This window comes from Heliangelus exortis, chromosome 20, assembly GCF_036169615.1.
Source record: "Heliangelus exortis chromosome 20, bHelExo1.hap1, whole genome shotgun sequence".
Taxonomy (NCBI): Eukaryota; Metazoa; Chordata; class Aves; order Apodiformes; family Trochilidae; genus Heliangelus; species Heliangelus exortis.
This window is the reverse complement of record NC_092441.1, coordinates 750854-770495: the sequence shown is the minus strand read 5'-3', so window position 1 is coordinate 770495 and position 19642 is coordinate 750854. Positions and strand designations below refer to the sequence as shown.

At 47.5% G+C, this 19642-nt stretch overlaps 1 protein-coding gene across 4 annotated transcripts in view; it reads left to right on the top strand.

Annotated features, from left to right (window-relative positions):
• The window catches only part of TBC1D16 (TBC1 domain family member 16), a 28453-nt gene extending 9124 nt beyond the window's left edge, over nt 1-19329 (top strand). For 3 of the 4 annotated variants that reach the window (XM_071764679.1, XM_071764681.1, XM_071764680.1), the window contains 9 exons: nt 10896-11093; nt 11894-12041; nt 13110-13277; nt 13917-14065; nt 14858-14992; nt 15473-15659; nt 15854-16033; nt 16438-16584; nt 17110-19329. In XM_071764679.1, coding sequence (XP_071620780.1) covers nt 10896-11093; nt 11894-12041; nt 13110-13277; nt 13917-14065; nt 14858-14992; nt 15473-15659; nt 15854-16033; nt 16438-16584; nt 17110-17355 — 1558 coding nt within the window. In that variant the 3' untranslated portion in view covers nt 17356-19329. Of the gene's footprint in view, nt 1-10895; nt 11094-11893; nt 12042-13109; nt 13278-13916; nt 14066-14857; nt 14993-15472; nt 15660-15853; nt 16034-16437; nt 16585-16706; nt 16762-17109 lie in introns of all 4 variants that reach the window. The other variant, XM_071764682.1, reaches the window with a different exon arrangement.
• Nucleotides 19330-19642: the final 313 nt, after the last annotated feature.

Sequence of the window (19642 nt, the reverse complement as noted above, 5' to 3'; positions counted from 1 at the left end):
TTTCCTGTGTTCATCCCAGCATTACAGGAGGTGGGGGATGCTGTCTCAGAAGTCACTATAAGCATGAGAACAGCTTCCTTGTCTCTTAATGTTTGTTATTTTTTAGGTTGTTTTTTTTTTTCTCCTGGCTGCTTCCCATCTGAGCCAGAATTGGAGTGTGAACAAAGTTTGTGCTGCTGGCAGATTGTTTCAACTCTTTTTCCCTCCCTACCCCCGGGTCACCTCCTCCTCCCTGCAAAGAGGAACGAATGTTTCTGGTTATTTCCCTCTGCTTTGGGGAGCTGTCGTAAAGAGAGCTCTGCTTCTCTCCGTGATTGTTTCAGAAGCTGAAGGAATGCTTTGCATGGGTATTTCAGTCCAGCTGTCTTACTGTGCAGTTTGATATCATCAGAAATTTTTAAAAAGTGACATTGTGGAAGAATTAGGACATCCATGAAGACTTGGATCAGGGGCTCAGCAAGCTGCATGCCAAAATATCTGTATGAACAGGACCACAAGTCCTGTATGGCTTTTGGAGCATCCTCTGGAAAGGTGACCTGGCCTCCTGGGCTAAAGGGAGCCAAAAACCACCTACCAGTGTGTGTGGAACAGGGGCAGGAGGGAGGGAGGTAGGCTTGGAAGCATTTGAGTTGCACAACAAGTCAGGCATTATAAGTCAGCAATTCGCCTTGTAGAACATAAGGAAATAAAAAGTACCCATTGTTTTTTGTTTGGTTTGGTTTGGTTTTCCCCATTGCTTCTTGGTTTGAAAGGCTGCCAGGGATCCCATGCAGTGATCGATGCTTTCCTCCCATTTGCACAATTCCTCAGGCTAGGAGCTAGGGGAGGGTCCCATCACCAGCATACACATTCCTGCTTCTCTTTTTAGACAAGCCTGGCACTTCTGCATAGTGCTCTCCTCTCTGGTGGGAAGGTGGCTTTGTTCTCATGGGTTTCATGGGTTTCATGTCCTTGTTAACTCTAGGAGCCCCTTTCTGCTCATCATTCGGGGTTCCTGCAGGGAGGTAGCTAATGTGAGAAATGCCTGTATTGATGGTGGCTTTGTCACTAGCTGCATTTCTGTAGTAAAGGAGGGATACTGGAGATAAAATCATTCCATTCTGTTCCTTTCTCCCAGCCCCGTTGTTTGCTGTCTGTCAGGAAACGTTTGCCTTCTGGTCTGAAGGGCATTAATTCAGGACAACTGTACTCCATGCCCAGCTTTGGCTTGCTGCTGCCCTGTGAAATTACTCAGCTTCCATTTTCCCCATCAGTAAAGTGAAACTAAAAGCCTTTTGTTACAGCCTGGAGATCAAATACCATCTGACACCTATATAATGTCTTTATATAGGCTTCTGGGTTTATTTTAACTGACCATGACATCAAATCTATACCAATCTGTTGCAGAAGAACTTAGTGCTCTGTAAGTGGGGTTTGGTTTGGGTGGGTTTTTTTTGCCATGCCAGAGTGATCCCTGGTTAAGAGGATCTCTTCCCAGCAAAAGGTGGTGGGGCTGCAAGAGGCTTTTCATCTTCAGTAATAAACAGCATTTGCTGCTACCTGACTACCATTGTGCCAAAATGCTGAATAGGACAAATAAATGCTGGCATCGGTTGCTTCACTAAATTCAGGTTGGAATATTGGTCTGTTGGTCCAAAATTTGGACCAAGAAGCCTGGGTGGTGGCATAGTACAAGTAGAGCTTGGGGCAACATCTGGCCAGAGGCCATAGCTCTGGGAACAGTCCTGCAGGTGATGGGACATAATCCAGCTGTGGCTTCCTCAGTGTTTGCCTTGAAGGGCAAGCAGAAGCAATGTGACCAATGTTGTTTTGAATATCAATGCAAGAAGGAAACATCTTTCATTAGAAGGTGATAATTTTGGCAGCCGGTAATAAAAATAACGAAACATTTTCCTAATGGAGCTAAATAGTGGTAGAGTTCCATGTTCTTCATCAGTGAATTCGTGCAACATAACTCTTGCAGGCAGCCTGAGCAAAGCACACAAGGCAAGGAAGAGCTCCTCTGGCGTCGCTGTTGATGCAATTTTTACAGATGTGTTGCACATCCTGTTGTTAAGCCTCTTCCCAGGGAGCTAATCAGTAAATTACCTTCTCACGAGGGAGCGGAGGCGCAGTGCTACGGAGGGTGGCAGCAGCTGCGGGAGCGGGTGGTAACAGAGTATGGTGTTGCATCATGTTGTTTTGGCAGCTCACCTGAAAGCCTCAGTGCTGTTCAGTCCTCTGCAGAATAAACAGGAGGCAAAATTATAGGGGAAATGAGCTGAAATTAGTGTGAACTGGCAGGAGCTTTGGAGTCAGCAAGAGACTGGGAATTCATTGCTGTTGTAGCAGGAGTGATTATATTCTTGGAACCAGGGGAACTGGTCACAGGCTTCCAAATCTCCTGTAAATTCTTGCAGCATCTTATGTCATGCTATCTTACTTTTGATTATTTCAGCCCTGGGGATGGGTGCATGGGGTGCCTCACTGCTTCTGGCTCAGGCTCCAGCTCCCCAGGACCTTGCCTGAACTAGCGCGATTTATGATGCAAGACACCAAAGCACCGAATTCATTTGTACCCAAACCAGTGCCCAGGAAAAAAAATATCCTCGAATCCTTCTCCCATCAGAAGTTTTTTTCCTGCTCTTTGAGCCCTGGGGAAGCTCTACACTTCACCTAGGGCAGAGCTTTGAGGTGTTCTGCATGGAGCTGGGAGCAGGGAAGAGGAGGTGGCCTCAGCCGCTCACTGCTGGCAATGCTGTGCAATCAATTAAAGTTGTTACCGGCTGCAAAGCTTGAGAAGGTTGGACAGATCCAAGAGACTGCAGAGGCATACGGCTCTATCTTGCTTTATATAAATATTTGAACAGCAAGAACATTAATTATAGCAGGTTTGTTTTTTCCCTCCGTTGGTTCACTGCCAGATTTCTGTGGAAGAAAATAGTGACAGCGAACTCGAGATGGGGAATCGCAGCCTTGTGGGATTGCAAAGCTGTTTGCTGGGGATTTCAGGGGAGGAACAGTGAGGAGAGCAGGTGATGCCTGAGGGGGAGATCCAGGAGGAGGAACAGAGAGGAGCCGCTTTGCTCCATCCATCCATCCATCCATCCATCCATCCATCCATCCATCCATCCCCTGGGTTTCTGGGGTGCCAGGCATTCCTTGGGGGGTCGCTTAGGAGGACAGAGAAGGGCCTGCGGGGCTGAGCCAGGCTGTGACCGAGGGCTCGGGCCGTCGTGCCAGGCTGTGGATCTGTGGGTCCGGGCTGTGGTACCGAACTGTGGATCTGTGGGGTCCGGGCTGTGGGTCCGTGGTTCCGCCAGGGGGCGGGCTCTGCCCAGCGGCACTCCCGGGTTCCACCGCCCGCCCGGGCCCCCTCAGCACCCCCGGCTGAGGGGCGGGTGGGTTGGCACCGGCGTTCTTCACTTGTTTAATTGCTGTGAAACTGAATTGCTTATAGAAATTGACAGCGTGGGCTTGTGACATAGAGAATGTCCAAGGGAGAGCAGGGGCTGCTCAGCCGGTCTGGGGAGAGCGGCGGGAGGGGAGGCTGAGGGGAGCACAGGGGCTGAGGGGAGACCTGCGCGGTCTGCGACTGCGAGAGGAGGCTGGAGCCAGGGGGGTCGGTCTGTTCTTCCAAGGAACAAATGATAGGATGAGAGGAAATGACCAAAGGTTGTGCCAGGGGAGGTTTAGATTAGGTATTAGGAACAATTTCTTCACGTACAGGGTTGTCAGGGCCTGGCCCAGGCTGCCCAGGGCAGGGGTGGAGTCCCCATATCTGGAGGGTTTCCAAGCCCTGGAGATGTGGTGCTGAGGGACATGGGGCAGTGGTGGCCTTGGCACTGCTGGGGAAATGATTGGGCTCAATGATCTTAAAGGTATTCTCCAGACACAACGATTCAATGGTAAGATGAGTGTTACTGACTGGCCCAGCTGCCCAAGCAAGAGTGCAGATAGCAGCGGCTGTGTTCTCTGGGAGGCACTGCAATAAAGTGCCTTTTCCCAGGATATTCGTGCATTTCTTCTGTTCCTTATTTATACCATCATAATGCCCAGAAATCCTAATTGAGAGTGGAGATAAATGGCACTGGCAGGTATCCACAGCTTTGTGGGGGAAGAATTGCGTTAACTGGATCAAAATAAAGAGCATGTCCCCTCTAAAAGTACATCAGTATATGCAAATAAATCTGCATGGTCTCTGTCATCTTGGCTCTGCCCTGGCGATTATAACAGCATTAAGCATTTACAATAACTCTGAAACATGCTTTTAGTCATCTCTCCTTTTTCCTCTCCCTTTCCTGCTACTTGCAGAAAGCTCTCCCCTTGGGAAATCCACATTGTATTGTGGAAACAGTGAAATTCTCTCTGGGTGGTGTTGGCTCTGCTAATACCGGGTCAGCAGCACTGCGGAGTCCAGGGAGTTGGTTAACTTTGTCTGTCAGTAAAAAGTCCCCCTGAAATTCCCAATTCATTGCTTAGAGCCAATAATATAAGAACAAAGGTAATCTTCAGGGCTTTCAAGGGACCAGGGGTTTGAAGGCTTGATTGTAATTAGCATAATTAGTGTAGAATTTTATTTTTGCATGGATAGAACTGAAAGAAAAAAGCAAAATAATCCCTTGATTTTAAATTTAAAATAAACACTGGTAAGAAAGGTCCCCTTTTCCAGTCTGGAATAGGCTGAAAAGCAAACATTCTTTTTCAAGCTTTGCTGAGAAATCATTTTTTCCATCTAAGGACTTTTTTTTTTTTTAGGTGTTGCCTTTTGATTGATTTATTAATGAGCTTAAGCCTCGGCATGAGGTGCTCCTTCTCTGTATGGATTGTAAAAATCTGCCATTCAGCTTTTGGAGTATTTGCCTTCCTTAAAATGAAGGTAACATTTGCATCATTGAGCAGCATAAACTCGGCTCTAAATGATTTGTTGTGTTTGGCTTCTCAGGAGCTATGTGTATTTTATTCATAAGCATTGAACTGCTAATACTGCCCCAGCTACCTCACTGCAACAAGAAATCACAGAGAAAAACCTTGCTTGGGTTTGACCTAAGCAGCCTACACCTGTCTGGCAGTCTGATCTGTGAAAAACAGATTGCTTGTCTTTGAACTGAAGGTACACGTGGATGACATTCCAGACTTAGATTGGGTAACAGAGGTTAAAAAACACATTAATTCACTACAAACTTATGGTTTTTTTTTTCCTTTACAATTACATTCAAAATAATTAACTTAAGAATTCTCAGTTTATTTTGTTTTCCTTTTGGTTTCACTCACGGCAGTTGGGGGAACCGTTTGGAGGTGAGCAGGGCTGTTTTCCTAATACCCCCTTTTGCTGGCTAAAATTGCCTGGCTTCCCTTCCCTTCGGGCCACCGGGACTTGGAGGAATGAATTAGGAGCAACAAAGCCCCCAGTGTAGTGTGAGGCTTCTGACTCAGCTGCTGCCCTCCTCGGCTGAGCGGGGCAGGAAGGCAGCACCCAGCACCACGGTAGGAGCAGATCAGCCCTTTGTCCACCAAGGCTTGGGACCAGCGGCAGAGATTTGGGATGATGGAGCAGTGGAGGTTGTGCATGCCCTGGGAAGGTGCTGGAAATCGGATTGCAGTAGCCCCGGAAAGCATAACAAATTGTTTTGATCTTTATTTCTCAAGGACAAACCAATTACGCCTGTCAGAAGGCAAAGCTGCATAATCCGGTTTCCTGGAGTCCCTTGTTTCGTTGTGTTAAGATGTTTCATTTGCTGGGCTGGTATTCACAGAGTTGATGTGAAGTCAGAGCCCTGTCCCTGATGGTGAACTTGCTGTTACAGCCCAAGGTCAGAGGGTGGATGCAGAAGTTGCTGTCCTCCCCACAGCATGTGCCAGCGAGGTGGCCTCTGTGTAGAGGGCTGGTAGCCACAAACCACCTTGTGCTCTTTTCCTCTACAGGGCGAGGCAGGGATTCCAGTGTTTTTAAAATGTAAACAGCTTGTTCTTCAGATATTGTTAATAACATCAACGACACAAAGAGTGACTAACAGTAACAGACTGACTTTCAGCAGCGCTGTTGAATGAATATGCTTCCTGGTGCTGAACATGAAAGGATACAATTATTTTTCATAACCTTTTATTTTCCCTTTATGGCAAGCTAAGCAAAGCAAGTTTGTCAGAGGCAGAGTGCTCCTAATTTGGTCTCTGGTGACCTCTGCAGCCGTGATTGGCAGCCCAGTGTCAGGAAGGAACTTGTGCCTGTGAGATAGAAATGAGCAGAACAAATGCCGTAGGACAGCTTCGGTTCCCTGGAGGACGCAGGCTAAAAAAGGTGAAAGAAGTGCAATTACAGGAGGTTTTCAGCACAGAAAGTTAATTAGCTACTAAATAGCATTTAGTGCAGTTCAACGTAGGAAAATTTATGTTTTGAAAGCAAACAGATCAATGGAAAGGCTGTGGAACAAGCTTTTGGAAAGTCCATGTTGACATTCATGTACTTTGTACCATAACGTCCTGGGCAGTTTTTGACAGGCTTCCCTCACAAATAGGAGAAATTGTTGGACTGTTTCCACGTGTGGTTGCAGGTGTATAGATACGCTTCCATGTGAGGGTGTTTTGGCATTTAAGTTCAGAAATTCTGGTTAAGCTTTCACTTAGACTAACACCTTTTTCCCTCTTCACCAAGGTCAGTGTAAATCGATTGTGTTTGGGCTCTCTGAGGCAAAGGAGCTTCAGGTTCCAAATGTTTTTAGCCAGAGGGTGAATTTAACATAATTCTTAACCCAGCTACTCCTCTGTGCTGATCAGATGCAGGTAGCTGGTGCAACTGCAGCCTTTCACTGTCAGCATCTGGCTCTGCATGGTCACACTTCTCTGGCATGTCCCATGATGTCCTGCCAGTCCTTCTCTCCAGTGCAACTCAGAAATATTTCAACCAATTTTTTTGAATCCCAAATTACCAATCTGTTTTCTTTTGCACATCCCTTATATGTCACTGAAGCCTGCATGTTTCACAATTCATAATAGATGTGTATTGCCAAGGACACTTTTTTTTAATCGGAACACTAGGTTTGGATTCCAGCTGCCTGATATTACCTCACTCTGTACAGTCACTGCACTAAATGTTTAGGTGTTACAGGGCAGCTTTGAACTTTTATTGACGGATTATGTATTTGTAGCTACCTGTCTTAGATGTTTTAGGGAGCTGATGCTGCCATGAGCTAAATCACCTTGATGGAAAGAAGAGGAACCTGGACAATCAGTGCCTGTGGGGAACAGTGGGGAAAGAGAGAAATGCTAACCCCTGAGGAGGAAAAGGGGCATGTAATTCCCATTACATGGATGCTCATACATCATGATGATACTTATTGTCTGTAAATGATGCTTCACAAGCCAGCATGCAGGAATAACTCGGGCTGGAAGGAGAGCTGGTATTAGGGAAGGCAGGCTTTACCACAGTGCTGATGGATGGGGAGCCAGTGCAGGAGGGTTTGGCTCTTGCAGGAGACTCTTTGGGAATCAGGTGGTGCGTGCTGGAAGCTTAGGCAACTGACACATCATGCCTATAATCTTCAGCCCCTTTCCCTCTTATAATTACATTTGTCACATCAGGTCGTAAAATGAGTTATTAGATCTTTGCTGCTAAAGTAATCTTCCCATGTAATTGGTGCAGGTTTTTACCCTGGCTCTATAACAGAAATAATAACTGGTTTTATCACTCTTTATGCTGTAGGTGTGTACAAGCACTTTGACCAAACAGTCAGGTCCCATTACTACATTGCTGCACGTCACAGCCTCACTCACCGAGAGTGGCCGAGCTCCTTGAATCGGGTGTCAGACTGTTCCTGGGTGGTGGGAGGGGGTGTTGGCTACCCCACAGCAGCACTTGTCTTCTTAGGGGTTACAAAACCCCCAGGAATGCAGATATGGTTGATTGCTGGAGCTGATTTTTGAGTGGAGAAAATACATCACGACCTGGTCTGCCTCACCAGCAAGAATAGGATGTATTTTGAGACAAAAGAGTAATGGGACTTCAGTGAGGGGAAAAGGCTCAAGTGGAATCATGAGTATGTCCATGGGTTTCCTGCCTCAGGTTTTTGCTAATCCTCCTTATTTTTTTTCCCTGTTCCTTTTATTCCTGTGGACCATTCCACTTGTTCTCTTGTTTTGCTGAGCAGTGCTGTATACTAGCTGGCTCTTTGTTTTTCCTGGATCCCACAACTCAGTCTCTCTGGAATGTTCCTCCAGCTATTTGCCTTGCAGTGCTTCAGCTCCCTGCTTTTTCAGGGCACTCTGGCATAAATTCCTCATAGAACAGATATATTGTCTGATAAATAGTAAGTTGGAAAATTCTTCCCTTGAAACTGTGTATCTTGCGTGTGTATTTAGAGGACTGCCCAAAATCCACAAATCGTACTACTTGTTGTTACCGAAGTACAGAATTATCTCAATATTAAAACTATTTTTAAAAGTAGTCCAACAGGTTAGAATCCTTCCAATTTTTTTCAACCAGTATATACAGGAAAAAGTAGTTTTAAACACAGTGAGGGTTTTTTTCTACTTTCCACAGTGACTAAGTATGCAGCAGCACATGAAGTGGTGCTCTCACTGCATCTGTGCTGTGTATGAATGTATGCGTTGATCAACCTCTCCAAAGGGCATGGGGTGCACAGATGTCTCTTTCAGATTTCATCTTCTGCATCAATGAGAACACTGGAATTTCCCTGGGCTGCACACTCAGAGGTATTGTGCTTACCCTCACTGCTTTCCTGCTGCCCAGGAAGGGCACATCCAGTGACAGCCATTGCTTCAGATCGCTGCTGTCTGCTGGGGGCGGGTGCAAGCTCCTGGCTAATGGGAACTGCAAACATTTGTCTTCAAGAAGCATTTCCAGAAAATATAATGTTTGTGACTGGGCTCTCCAGCCTCTGAGGTTTTGGGGCAATTACTTGCCCGTATGAAGCAGACTTTGGTTCTGGAGCAGGAGCTGCAGCTGGCAGTAGCGTTCTGTACCGAGAAGCCACACGATTCCTGGGATCCAAGCGAGCCTGCCCAGCTCTGCTGGTAACTCCCGTGTCTTGGCAGCTGTGTCTTTGCCACTGGTCATTTGAGATGATACTCTTGAAGAGTGGGCACGATGGTCTCTGGGACGATGCTCCTCATATCCAACCCATCTTCCAGCCGTTTGTCATACGGACCAGTTCATCTTTGCAAGAGTGTTAGAAAATTGGTTGTCTCTGCTTAGTCTCTGAGTCATCTCTTCCAGGAAAATCCTGTGTAACCAGCTGTGGCTGTTATGAAGTGTTGCTCCATAAATACCAGGTGCTTCTAGCAAGCAGTCCAGCACAAGTGTCTTGTAGCAGGACTCCTATTACTTCTTCATTAACATGTAAAAGAGATACTGAATGTTGGAGGAAAGTGTTCTGTGTTGCAGCTTTATCCGAAGGCAACACTTGACTTTTCACAAAGGCCAGTACAATTTTCATGGAAAAATTGCCCAGGCTCAGGTGCTGGTGTATAGCTATAGACTGGAAGAGTCCTGGTGTATAGCCCAGCAGAATTGCTGTTGTTCCTCTTTGGGTGAGTTTGGGTATGTTGTGTGATCCCTGCTTATGTGGTGATACTGCCATGTCACTTCTAAGATCTCACCCTCCAAAGAGTTTGGGTATAAGTTTTGTTTTGATGCTTTCTTTCCGAAAAATGGAGCAGCAGAACTTGGTGAACAGCTCTTTTAGCTGACAGTGAACCAGCCTTGGTCTCATCTACATAATGCTGCAGGACTCGAGGAGGAGGATCAGGGATTTATTTCCCATGCGTGTGGGCAGGAAGGTTTTGAGTCGTACGTTTGAACTCGCAGGAGCTCAGTTAAAAATTTAACCCACAACTACGGGGGATGTCCGGAGAGCTGTCCATTGGAATGCAAGGACCTGGACCATGGGTAGATGCTGCAAATAAGGCTCCTCCCTGTGGAAGAGGCACTGTAGCTAGGCTTGGAAAGCATACTGATGTGGTGTGCTGCAGATGCATGCTGAGTGTGTGATTTTCAGCGTTCAGTGCCTACATTGTTAGATAAGCGGATTAGAAAACATTGCATAAAGTGGCATTGCAGGGGGCTGTCTTTATACCTGCTCCTTGCCTTGTTTCGCAAGCCCTGATTTCACAGCAGAACCCATTCAGAGCCTGCACTGAGATTGTTCACATGTATTGGCCTTTTTAAGAATCAAGGGGTCACAGTTTCAGATTCACTTAATTCTCAAAACAGTGATATTTTTCTTTTGGGATCAGGGCTGGTGGCAGGCATGATTTTGGGTTTTGTGCTTTTTTTAATCTAAACTCAGTTTACTCTTAAAGATAAGTATCTGGTGCAGAGTGAGCTCCTGGTGGATTGGGAAATGGTTGGGTTCACTTTGCAACGGATTAGAGAGCTGGTCTGTAATTTCCCACTCCTTAACTCTCCAAAGTTTCAAGTTTGCAAGTGGAAACCCTTTAAGTTTATACAGATGGGCCCAGGCTTGTCTGGTCCACTCACAAAGGCATAGTGGGAAGCTTAAGTTCATGGGAGATGTCTTTGGATGTTAGTGGTCACAGAGGGAGTTTGCCAGAGGAGATCCCGGCTCCATAGTGCACACACTCCCCCTGTCCTGGCTGGGCATGGAGCAGCTGGGCTGGCTGCTTGAGGGGGTTGCTTGAGCCTTGGGACAAGAAGTCTCTTCCTTTGAAACAGACCCAAAATAGGGTCATTTGTAGGGATAGCCGGGAGTTAATTTAAATAAATTAGTTTGTCCTCATAATAGCATGTGTGATTGACTCCTCAGGGCTGCACTGAATTCCAATTGCAGAGCTCTGTCAAAGGATATTTGACTTGGAGCATCTGTGGTTACTTCCCATATCTGCACTCCTCTTCAGCTGATGTCCTGTGGGGCTTTCTTCCTCCACACTCTCCTCTGCAGGGACACATGTGACAACCGCATGACCTGTTCCACCAGCTCAGCCTCCAGCCTGGACACCAGTGCCCAGTTCCAGGAGAGCAATGGGCAAACACAGAGCACCAGATGGGATGAACAGCAGAAAGTATTTGCCCTCGAGCAGGTCTGTGGTGTCTTTCGAGTGGACCTGGGACAAATGAGATCCCTTCGCCTCTTCTTTAGGTAATGTGTTACTGTGGGGGATATCTGTGTGTGCTCTGGAGGCAGATGCCTTCTGCAGTGCTCCTTGGAAAGAAAGCTGGATGTGTCCAGGAAAGACAGTGTCAGCCTTCCCCAGGAGAGCCTCTAAATTACACTTATGGGGCCTAAAAGGATTTTTTTTCCTTAGTGAGGTAAAGGTTGTTCTTAGCTGTCTCACCACAAATTTTTAAAATAAGCTGGAGGTGTCGAAAACATCTCTTTATCTCTAATACATTCTCCCTCCTCTGCCCCTCAGTGGGACTGCTCTAGGGTCTTGCTGCTCTTAGGTTATTCAGTTATGTTTCAAATTCATGCACAACGTATTAAAAAAATTTTACTCCCTCTTTTGGCTCTCACTCCCTGCTTCTTTAGACAATGCTGCATGCAACCAAGTCTGCTCATCCCTAGGAGCTGACTTTTTGTACTGTCTGAGTGTTGTCGGGGAAACTTCTTGGGGTTTTGTTCTTCAGGGAAGACATGTCCTTCATGTGATGGAAAGATAAAAGAGTGCATTCCCATGTACAAGTGGAGCTTCTTGGGGAATATGGTCACTATGGCCATGGCCATGCCATAGTCACAAAATCTCTCAAGTTGGAAGGGACCCATTAGGATTGAGTCCCAGAGCTGTAGAATTACTGGTACGCTCCGTTCGAAGGGGCAACTTGATGCCACACATCTTTGTCATTTGCTGTCCACTTTCCTTCATCTGTTGCTCCTCCCCCTGCCCTCTGGGTCTCTGGTTATCAGGGGCAGTGATTGCTCCCTGCTGTTTTGTCCCGCAGTGATGAGGCATGTACCTGTGGCCAGCTGGTTGTTGCGAGCAGGGAGAGCCAGTACAAGATCTTCCACTTTCACCATGGTGGCCTGGATAAGCTGTCCGAGGTGTTTCAGCAATGGAAGTACTGTACAGAGACACATCTCAAGGACCAGGTACCTGAGTATGGTTCTTGGGGCAAAGAGGGTTTTCCCAGCAGACATTTCACACTGAGGTTGTTAACCAGGGGAGTGTGTTGGAGAAATGAAACTGAGTTCTCTTCACCAAGTCAGGCAGAAAAGCTGTGATGTGTAGGATGTTGGCTGCTCAGGTTGCAACTCCGAGTTGGACACGAGGTCTCTGTTGAACTTGCTTATCCTCATCCATGCCTGTTGTGTCTGAGGAATATGGAGGAAGAGAATCCAGAAGACTCGCTTAAGTAGTTATTTTGCTAGATGTGGTAGCCCAACAGGTCAGCACTTTGCTTTAGGCATGTAAGATGGTCAGGGAATCTGCAGTGGTAGGGCTGAAATTCTGTCAGAGTCTTTCATCCATTTTGTGAAGTGTAGCACGCTGCAATGGAAAATGTTTTGACAAGGCATCTTGCCATATTTTGTTCAATCTACATACAAATGTGATAAGAGCTCTTTAATTATCTGTTTAAGATACTGTATGTGCTTATTAGAAACAGTGATTTTTAAATTTCCATCCTTCCCACAGAGCCCCCTGCTGCTTTTCTTATTATGGTCGCATGGGCTCACTTTTTGCATTGAACAACCTTTGATTTTTAAATTAAATGTCAGCTGCAGTCTTGCACTGGGATCATGAGTGCCCTTAGAGAGGCTGGCAGTGCAGTTCCCTGCTTGCCTAACAGCAATCCCTTTGTATATGGCCAATCATATGTAATTTATTGCAGGCATTCCTGGCAGGGTGAAGTTTTGCTGTAAGCAGCATTAATTCAGTTTCAGGTCAGGGATAAGATTGGGGGAGGAATGGAAACAATTTTTTTTTTAAGATGAAGCTGTTTTGTGGCACTCAGATTTTTAATTAATCACTCTTGCTATTGTAATGGTTGGAATTTAAAAACAAAACAACACAACACAACACACACCCCAAGCACAGTGCTTCAGTGCTTAATCTTGCAGAAGCCATGCAAAAAGGTTTTCTTGTTCTGAAGGTTGCTGGGTTTCATACTCGGCTGCTATCTCTGCCTCCAGTCTTTTGTTGTTTTTCCCCCCATTTAGCACCTTACTGATGAGAAAACATGTATGCAGTTCTCCATCCGCCGTCCCAAGCTGCCCTCCTCAGAAACCCACCCAGAGGAGAACACCTACAAGCGTCTGGATGTGTCTGCCTGGCTCCATCACCTGAACGAGTCCGGGCAGGTGGAAGAGGAGTACAAGCTGCAGAAGGTGAGGGGAACAGAGGGGTTCAAGATGCAAGGTGAGTCCCCAGGTGGAAGCTACTTTTGCTTTCATGCCAGTGGCAAGAAGTGGAGATTTGGGAGCACAAAGCCTGTCGTGGCTGGATCTGCAGAAGGCTCTGCTGCCATCAAGGTGGTGGAGCATCTCCCTGACCCAGCAGGGCAAGCTGTCTGGCTTCTGCTGCCTCTAGGAATTAGTAAACCAGTGTCCAGTGCTGGATGTGTTTGCACAATGCAATGTGAGCAAATCAAAGAAAGAAAACTTGAGCTGCCTGTATGAACTAGTGCAGGGCTTGCAAGGGAGCACTGGGTCCGGGTCCTGAGAGAGAAGTTTGCAGTGAAATGCAGTGTCTCCAAGATTGGGGATTAAGCCGTGACATGAGAACGACACGTTAATCATAGAGCCTCTCCAGGGGGGGTTATTGACATTGAAATGAGCCCGATTTGTGTCTCGTCTGGGAATAGAAGGCCAGCACTTTCCCTCTAAACATGTGCAAATTGCAGGAGCTTGAATCAAGGCGTCACTTGTCAGGAGAGAACTGCAAAGCCACCGTGGCCGGCAGTTTCTTGTTGCAGGTTTGGAGAATGTTACAACTGTACCAGTCGTAACTTTTGCTCCTTCTTCCAGGCCATTTTCTTTGGTGGGATTGATATTTCCATCCGCGGGGAGGTGTGGCCCTTTCTGCTGCACTACTACAGCTATGAGTCCACCTCTGAGGAGAGGGAAGCCCTGAGACTGCAGAAGAGGAAAGAATACTTTGAAATCCAGGAGAGAAGGTAACAGACCAGCTTTTTCCTCTCCTGCTCATCTCTCCTCAGGCCTGATGTCACAGAAATACCACTGGTGACTTGCCGAGCCTCTGCCTCCTTCCCTTCAGGAGAAGCTGATTGTAATGGAGATGTGAGAGGGGATGGTAAAGGAGGTGGACCTGGCACAGTGAACTCTTGAGGGGCTGCAGCTAATACCATGTAGCTTGGATGCTGTCTTACTCGGGTTCTTGAAACAGCCTTGTCAGTACCACGTAGGGAAGCTTGTCTCACAGGCAAGACTACAAGCTTGGCATTCTTGGTTTAGAACACTGAGGGTGAATATTGGATCTTTTATTTCTTTATAAATATATCTGGATTTAAAAATAAGGAAAAGAAGGAGTCTCTAATTCAAGGAAGTTATTACTGCAAGAACTGTAGCTGTAAACTGGTTGCGGATGCATTTAAGTTGGAAGGGGACAGCAGTATTATTAATTAGGAGAGAATCAAACCAGAGTGGTGAGTCCTGGTGTGCCACCCACAAGAAGCAGGGGAGAGCAGAGTCCAACTGCTTCTGAAGTGGAGTTTATGGCAGAAAACACATCATGTCATCTTGTTTATAGCCCTGGAGGCTCCCTCTAGTAATTCATTTGTGCAGAAAATCTGCTGTTCTGGACAGACATGCTTGACTGTTTTTCAGGTGTTGAGAACACCGTGCAGGAATAGTTTGTCTTGGAAAAATAAAGCTGAAATAAGGATTTTTGTTCCTTGTGGCAGTCATATTTCTCTCTTGGCAATGTACTCCTCTTGCTCAATTTCCAGGCTTTCGATGACTCCGGATGAGCAGAAGGATTTCTGGCGCCAGGTGCAGTTCACGGTGGATAAAGACGTTGTGAGGACTGACCGCAGCAACCAGTTCTTCCGAGGGGACAACAACCCAAATGTGGAAACTATGAGGTGAAATGACTGCTTCTGATGTCCCAAGAAACATCTAAAGGAAACGTGGGGAGCCCCCCTGGTCCAGGCTTCCTGGATATCTGCCTAGGGAATGCTGACCAAACACCATTGCATGTGGTGACGGGTACCAAGTGATGCAGAAAAAAGGACTTAATTCCCCAGTGCTGTTGCTGCTGCTTTAGCCCTCAGCTTCTTGATATAATAACCCTGCTCCCATCACCTTGCTTCCCTGCCTATGTTGGTATAGTGTTGGTGTATCTTTGATATGCTTCTAGGTGTAGTTCTTTTAGGAAAGATTTAGTGGGATGCAACATACTGCACAGGTGCTCAGAAGTTTAGGTGCCTCTGTTTGTGGTTGCAAGTTGATGGTTTAGATGGCAGGAGTGATCTGCAGCTCTTCTGCATGGTGCCTGGCTCAGCCTGGATGATGGTGACATGCCCTCTCTGTGTCTTACCTCTCCTTTTGCATCTCTTCTGCAGAAGAATCTTGCTGAACTATGCAGTATTTAACCCAACAATTGGATACTCCCAGGGGATGTCCGACCTGGTTGCTCCACTCCTGGCAGAGGTCTTGGATGAGTCAGATACTTTCTGGTGCTTTGTAGGATTGATGCAGAACACGATCTTCATCAGCTCACCCCGGGATGAGGACATGGAGAAGCAGCTGGTGAGGCTGAGTGCTGCTGCTGGCTCTGCTGTAATGAACAGGGTGTAAAGCTGGAGCTTTTTGTGAAAGCAGAGGATCACAGCCAGCTCTGTGGGACCCCCAGCCCATGGTGGGGGGCTCCCGGGGGTGGGGGTAAGAGCAGAGCGAGTCCTCCATCGTCAAGGCAGGAGCTCAGCTCAGAGCATCTTTTCCAGATGTACCTTCGGGAGCTGCTGCGGCTCATGCACCCACGCTTCTACCAGCACCTTTCTTCCTTGGGAGAGGATGGCCTGCAGATGCTTTTCTGTCACCGTTGGATCCTCCTGTGTTTCAAAAGAGAATTTCCAGAGGCTGAGGCTTTGCGCATATGGGAAGCCTGCTGGGCTCACTATCAGGTTAGAGCTGGTGATGGGCACAGCGTGTGCTGGGCAGCCCTCTGGCCTCTGCTGAATCCTCCCCCTCTCCCTGCTGCCTCTTCTGCTTGAGGAAGTTCAGGCTTCAAAAGGAGCTTTTTCAAGAAAGCGTTGAACATCCACTTCTGAGGTTCAGGCTTCTCTTACACAGCTGGAAAATGTCTTCCAAAAAGTCACTGGTCTGCTTTGAAAGCTGCAGTGCAAACCTTGCTCCTGTGCTCTAAAGGCAGGAGACTTTGATTCAGAATTGACCAAAACCTCCTTTCCTGAGCATCGCGGGAAGGAGTGAAGAATCTCTGCTAAGGCCAGGCTTGTGGAGGGTGGGAAAGTTAAGTCAGCCCTCTGCCTCCACCTGCTGTGCTCCAGCCCCTGTTTTCTCATTGCAGACAGACTATTTCCACCTCTTTATCTGTGTGGCCATCGTGGTGATTTATGGGGATGATGTCATTGAGCAACAGCTGGCCACCGACCAGATGCTGCTGCATTTTGCCAACCTGGCCATGCACATGAACGGAGAGCTTGTGCTCAGGAAGGTAAATGCCCGTGTGCTGATGGGGGCTGAGTCTCAGTGCTGAGAGATGAGTCAGATCATGGAGAAAATTAGGGAGTGATGCTTCATCTTCTTTATCTCTGACATTCCTCTGCTTGCCTGCAGCCTGGGGGGTCGGATGCTGCTCTTTGTCCAGGAACAAGTTTTGCAGAATTAAGAGGTAGCTGTAGAGTGCTTGGGAGGTAAGGGTGTGGTTGGGATAACCCTTGCACATGCTCAGGGAAACAGCAGACAGAGCTGCTGATCTTTGTGCCACAGTGCCCAGTCCATCTTGGGGACAGCAGGCTGTGGGATGTGCTGCAGCTCCTGCAGCCTGTCTGTGTCCCCAGTGTCTCATTCAGCCTTCAGGTTTGTGGTCAGAAGGGACACAGTCTTCAGGTTCTGCTCTTTTGCTGAAGCTTTGACTCTTCTAAGGCAGCCAAACAGGAGGGTGGGACAGGAGGCCACCCCTGCTCTCCATGGTTGTCCCCTGGTGGGGTGGGAATGACTTTGTCTCTCTCCCTTCCAGGCAAGGAGTCTGCTCTATCAGTTCCACCTGCTCCCCTGCATCCCCTGCAGCCTGCACGACCTGTGCAAGCTGTGTGGGACAGGAATGTGGGACAGTGGCTTCATCCCTGCTGTGGAGTGCTCTGGCCATCACCCCGAGTCCGAGAGCTGCCCGTATGGGGGGGTGGCAGAAGTGTCTTCTCCTAAACCAGGAAGTGAAGGCAAGAGAGGCCTGAAAACACGGGAGGTCTTTTCCTTCCGAAAATAAACGGAGAGGAACAGGGTGTGACAGCGGAAGAGGGAAGTGCAGGAAGGATGTGCATAGGCAAAAGTGTTGAAGATCAAAATGGAGGGATATCTTGTCAAGACTCCTGAGAAGACTGAAAGGCAAGAGAATGGGTGAGGACTGAAATCACTCCACAGGGAAAGCAAATTCCAGTGCACTGGTGGTGGAACCTGAATGAAATGCATCAAACCAGTAACAGTGTTTGCACGGTTTTGGATATGATTTTGTTAGAAACATGAAGCTTTTCTAGGTCTTAACAGGGACTTTTTATTCTGCCTCTGGGATTGGACTGGTTGGCAACCAGAACTTTGTTTCTTGCTGATGAGAAATGAGAACACTAAAGAGAGACAAGGGCAACCAGCAGTGTTTGTGAGCCAGGAGGAAGGAGCAGAGCTGGGTGAGAGCTCTCTCTGATGTCCCTTCATCCAAGTGTGTCACACGCATGGACTCTCTACTTCAGCCAAAACGTGCAGCTTAGTGGCTTCTCTCTAAAGCCATAAAGACCGTTTTAGTTATAACCTGCCAAAAATAAAACTGCAGGCTATTGGGATTGCAGGGAAGGTGCCTGCTCTGTTGATGAGGAAGAACTGGTCACCTAAAGGTCTTGTCTCCTGCCTTTTCTTTTCTATGTGGTATGCTGGCTGGCATGATTTTGTTTAGTGTACAGCCACAGCTCTTAAAGCAACACTTTCCTGTAGTCAGGGTATTTCAGACACCTTTCAGAGTTTACTTCTTCATGGCATTACAGCAAAGCTGTTTCTTTGTATGCTGATCACTACAGACTTTAGACACTTTTTAATGGGAATCTGTTGTTCCTAGTATGTTTCCCAATGTGTTTCCTTTGGCTCTGCTCAGTTACTGAATATTCACTGTCCTTACCTGCCTTGGCCTTAGCTGTGGCACATACACTCCAGGTGGGCCTTAGGCTCTTCAGCTGGTGCCAGTAGTGCACCTTCTCCCCCATCACGAAGTGAAAATGAAACTTGGTTCATAGCAGTCGTTTTTGCTGAGTGCTGTCTCTGATCCAAGTTTCCCTTACAGCATTTTTGAAAGGACAGCATGTTTCTCCTCTGTCTTCTGTATAATTTGCCAACTGGAAGTGGAGCTGGGGCATTGAGCCCAGCTGCCTTGCCAAATGTCCTTACCAAATTCAGTGGCATCCAAAGGTGTGTCCTGAGCCAGCATTTGTGCCAAACAGAGCTGGGGGAATATTTTCCTTATAAGAATGAAAAAGGAGATGAGGTGACAGTGGGCTGTTCCAGCTTTGCTGCATCCCTCTGCATGGTGAATGAAGTCCTGCAACCTTTCCTGGTTGTCTTGTTCCTTCTCACTCCAACCATACTGCTCATCTTGTACAACTGTGTCTTGCTGTGACAGGAGGGAAGGTCCAGGCTCCCTTTCCAGCTCTGCCTGTCAGGCTTGTCTGTCCAGTGAGCAGCACGTGTGGGAACCCTGTACCTCGTGTGTCCTGCTGCAGCAAAGGGTTCCTGCATCCAACAAGATAATTCCCCTACAAGCCTTTCTGCAAGGCCTTACCTACAGCCTGCTCTGGAGTCTACATGCCCCATACCTGCTGGGAAGGAAGGCAGGCAACTGGGATGCTTCATGTGAAACCAGTACAAACCAAGTCCACACTGCACTGGTAAGGGGAAGGCTTCAGCCTGTGCAGGCACCATGGCAAAGTCTGGCTCTTGTGTGGCAGAAGGACAGCTGGGCCCCTGATCTGTGTGCCTTTAACCAAGAGGGTGAAAACCTTTCCCTGGAGGAGAACAGCACAGCATTGCACACCTCCACAGCAGCCTGGCTGCCAGAGGGACTGAGGCTGCAAGGCAACAGATGCCTGTGGGGCTGCAGGAGGTGACACCTTGCACAGGGCTGGTGGCTGCTCTGCTGTGACACAGGGAGTTCTGTGACATTCACGGTGTTGCAGTGAATAATAAAGGTTTGTGTGAGGCATCTGTGTGGTACATTGCTGTTCAGGCTGGGTGCTGCTCTTTACAGTAAGGGGTAGCACTTGGCTGGGCACTGTCCCCACAGCTTGGGCTGATCCTGTTGCAGCCCTGCTGGGTGCTCCCCCTGATTCCAGGCTGGGAGGCACCGGCAAACACCGAGCTGAAGATCCAGAGCTGATTTCACTGCAGCAGTCCTTCCCGGGCAGTAGAAGACAATGGGAAGAGATGAAGTAGATAATTCCGAGCATTATTTTTCCACTATTAAAATGTCATTCAGCAATGTGGAAATCACTCAGGGTTTGTTTAGTGAAAGGCTC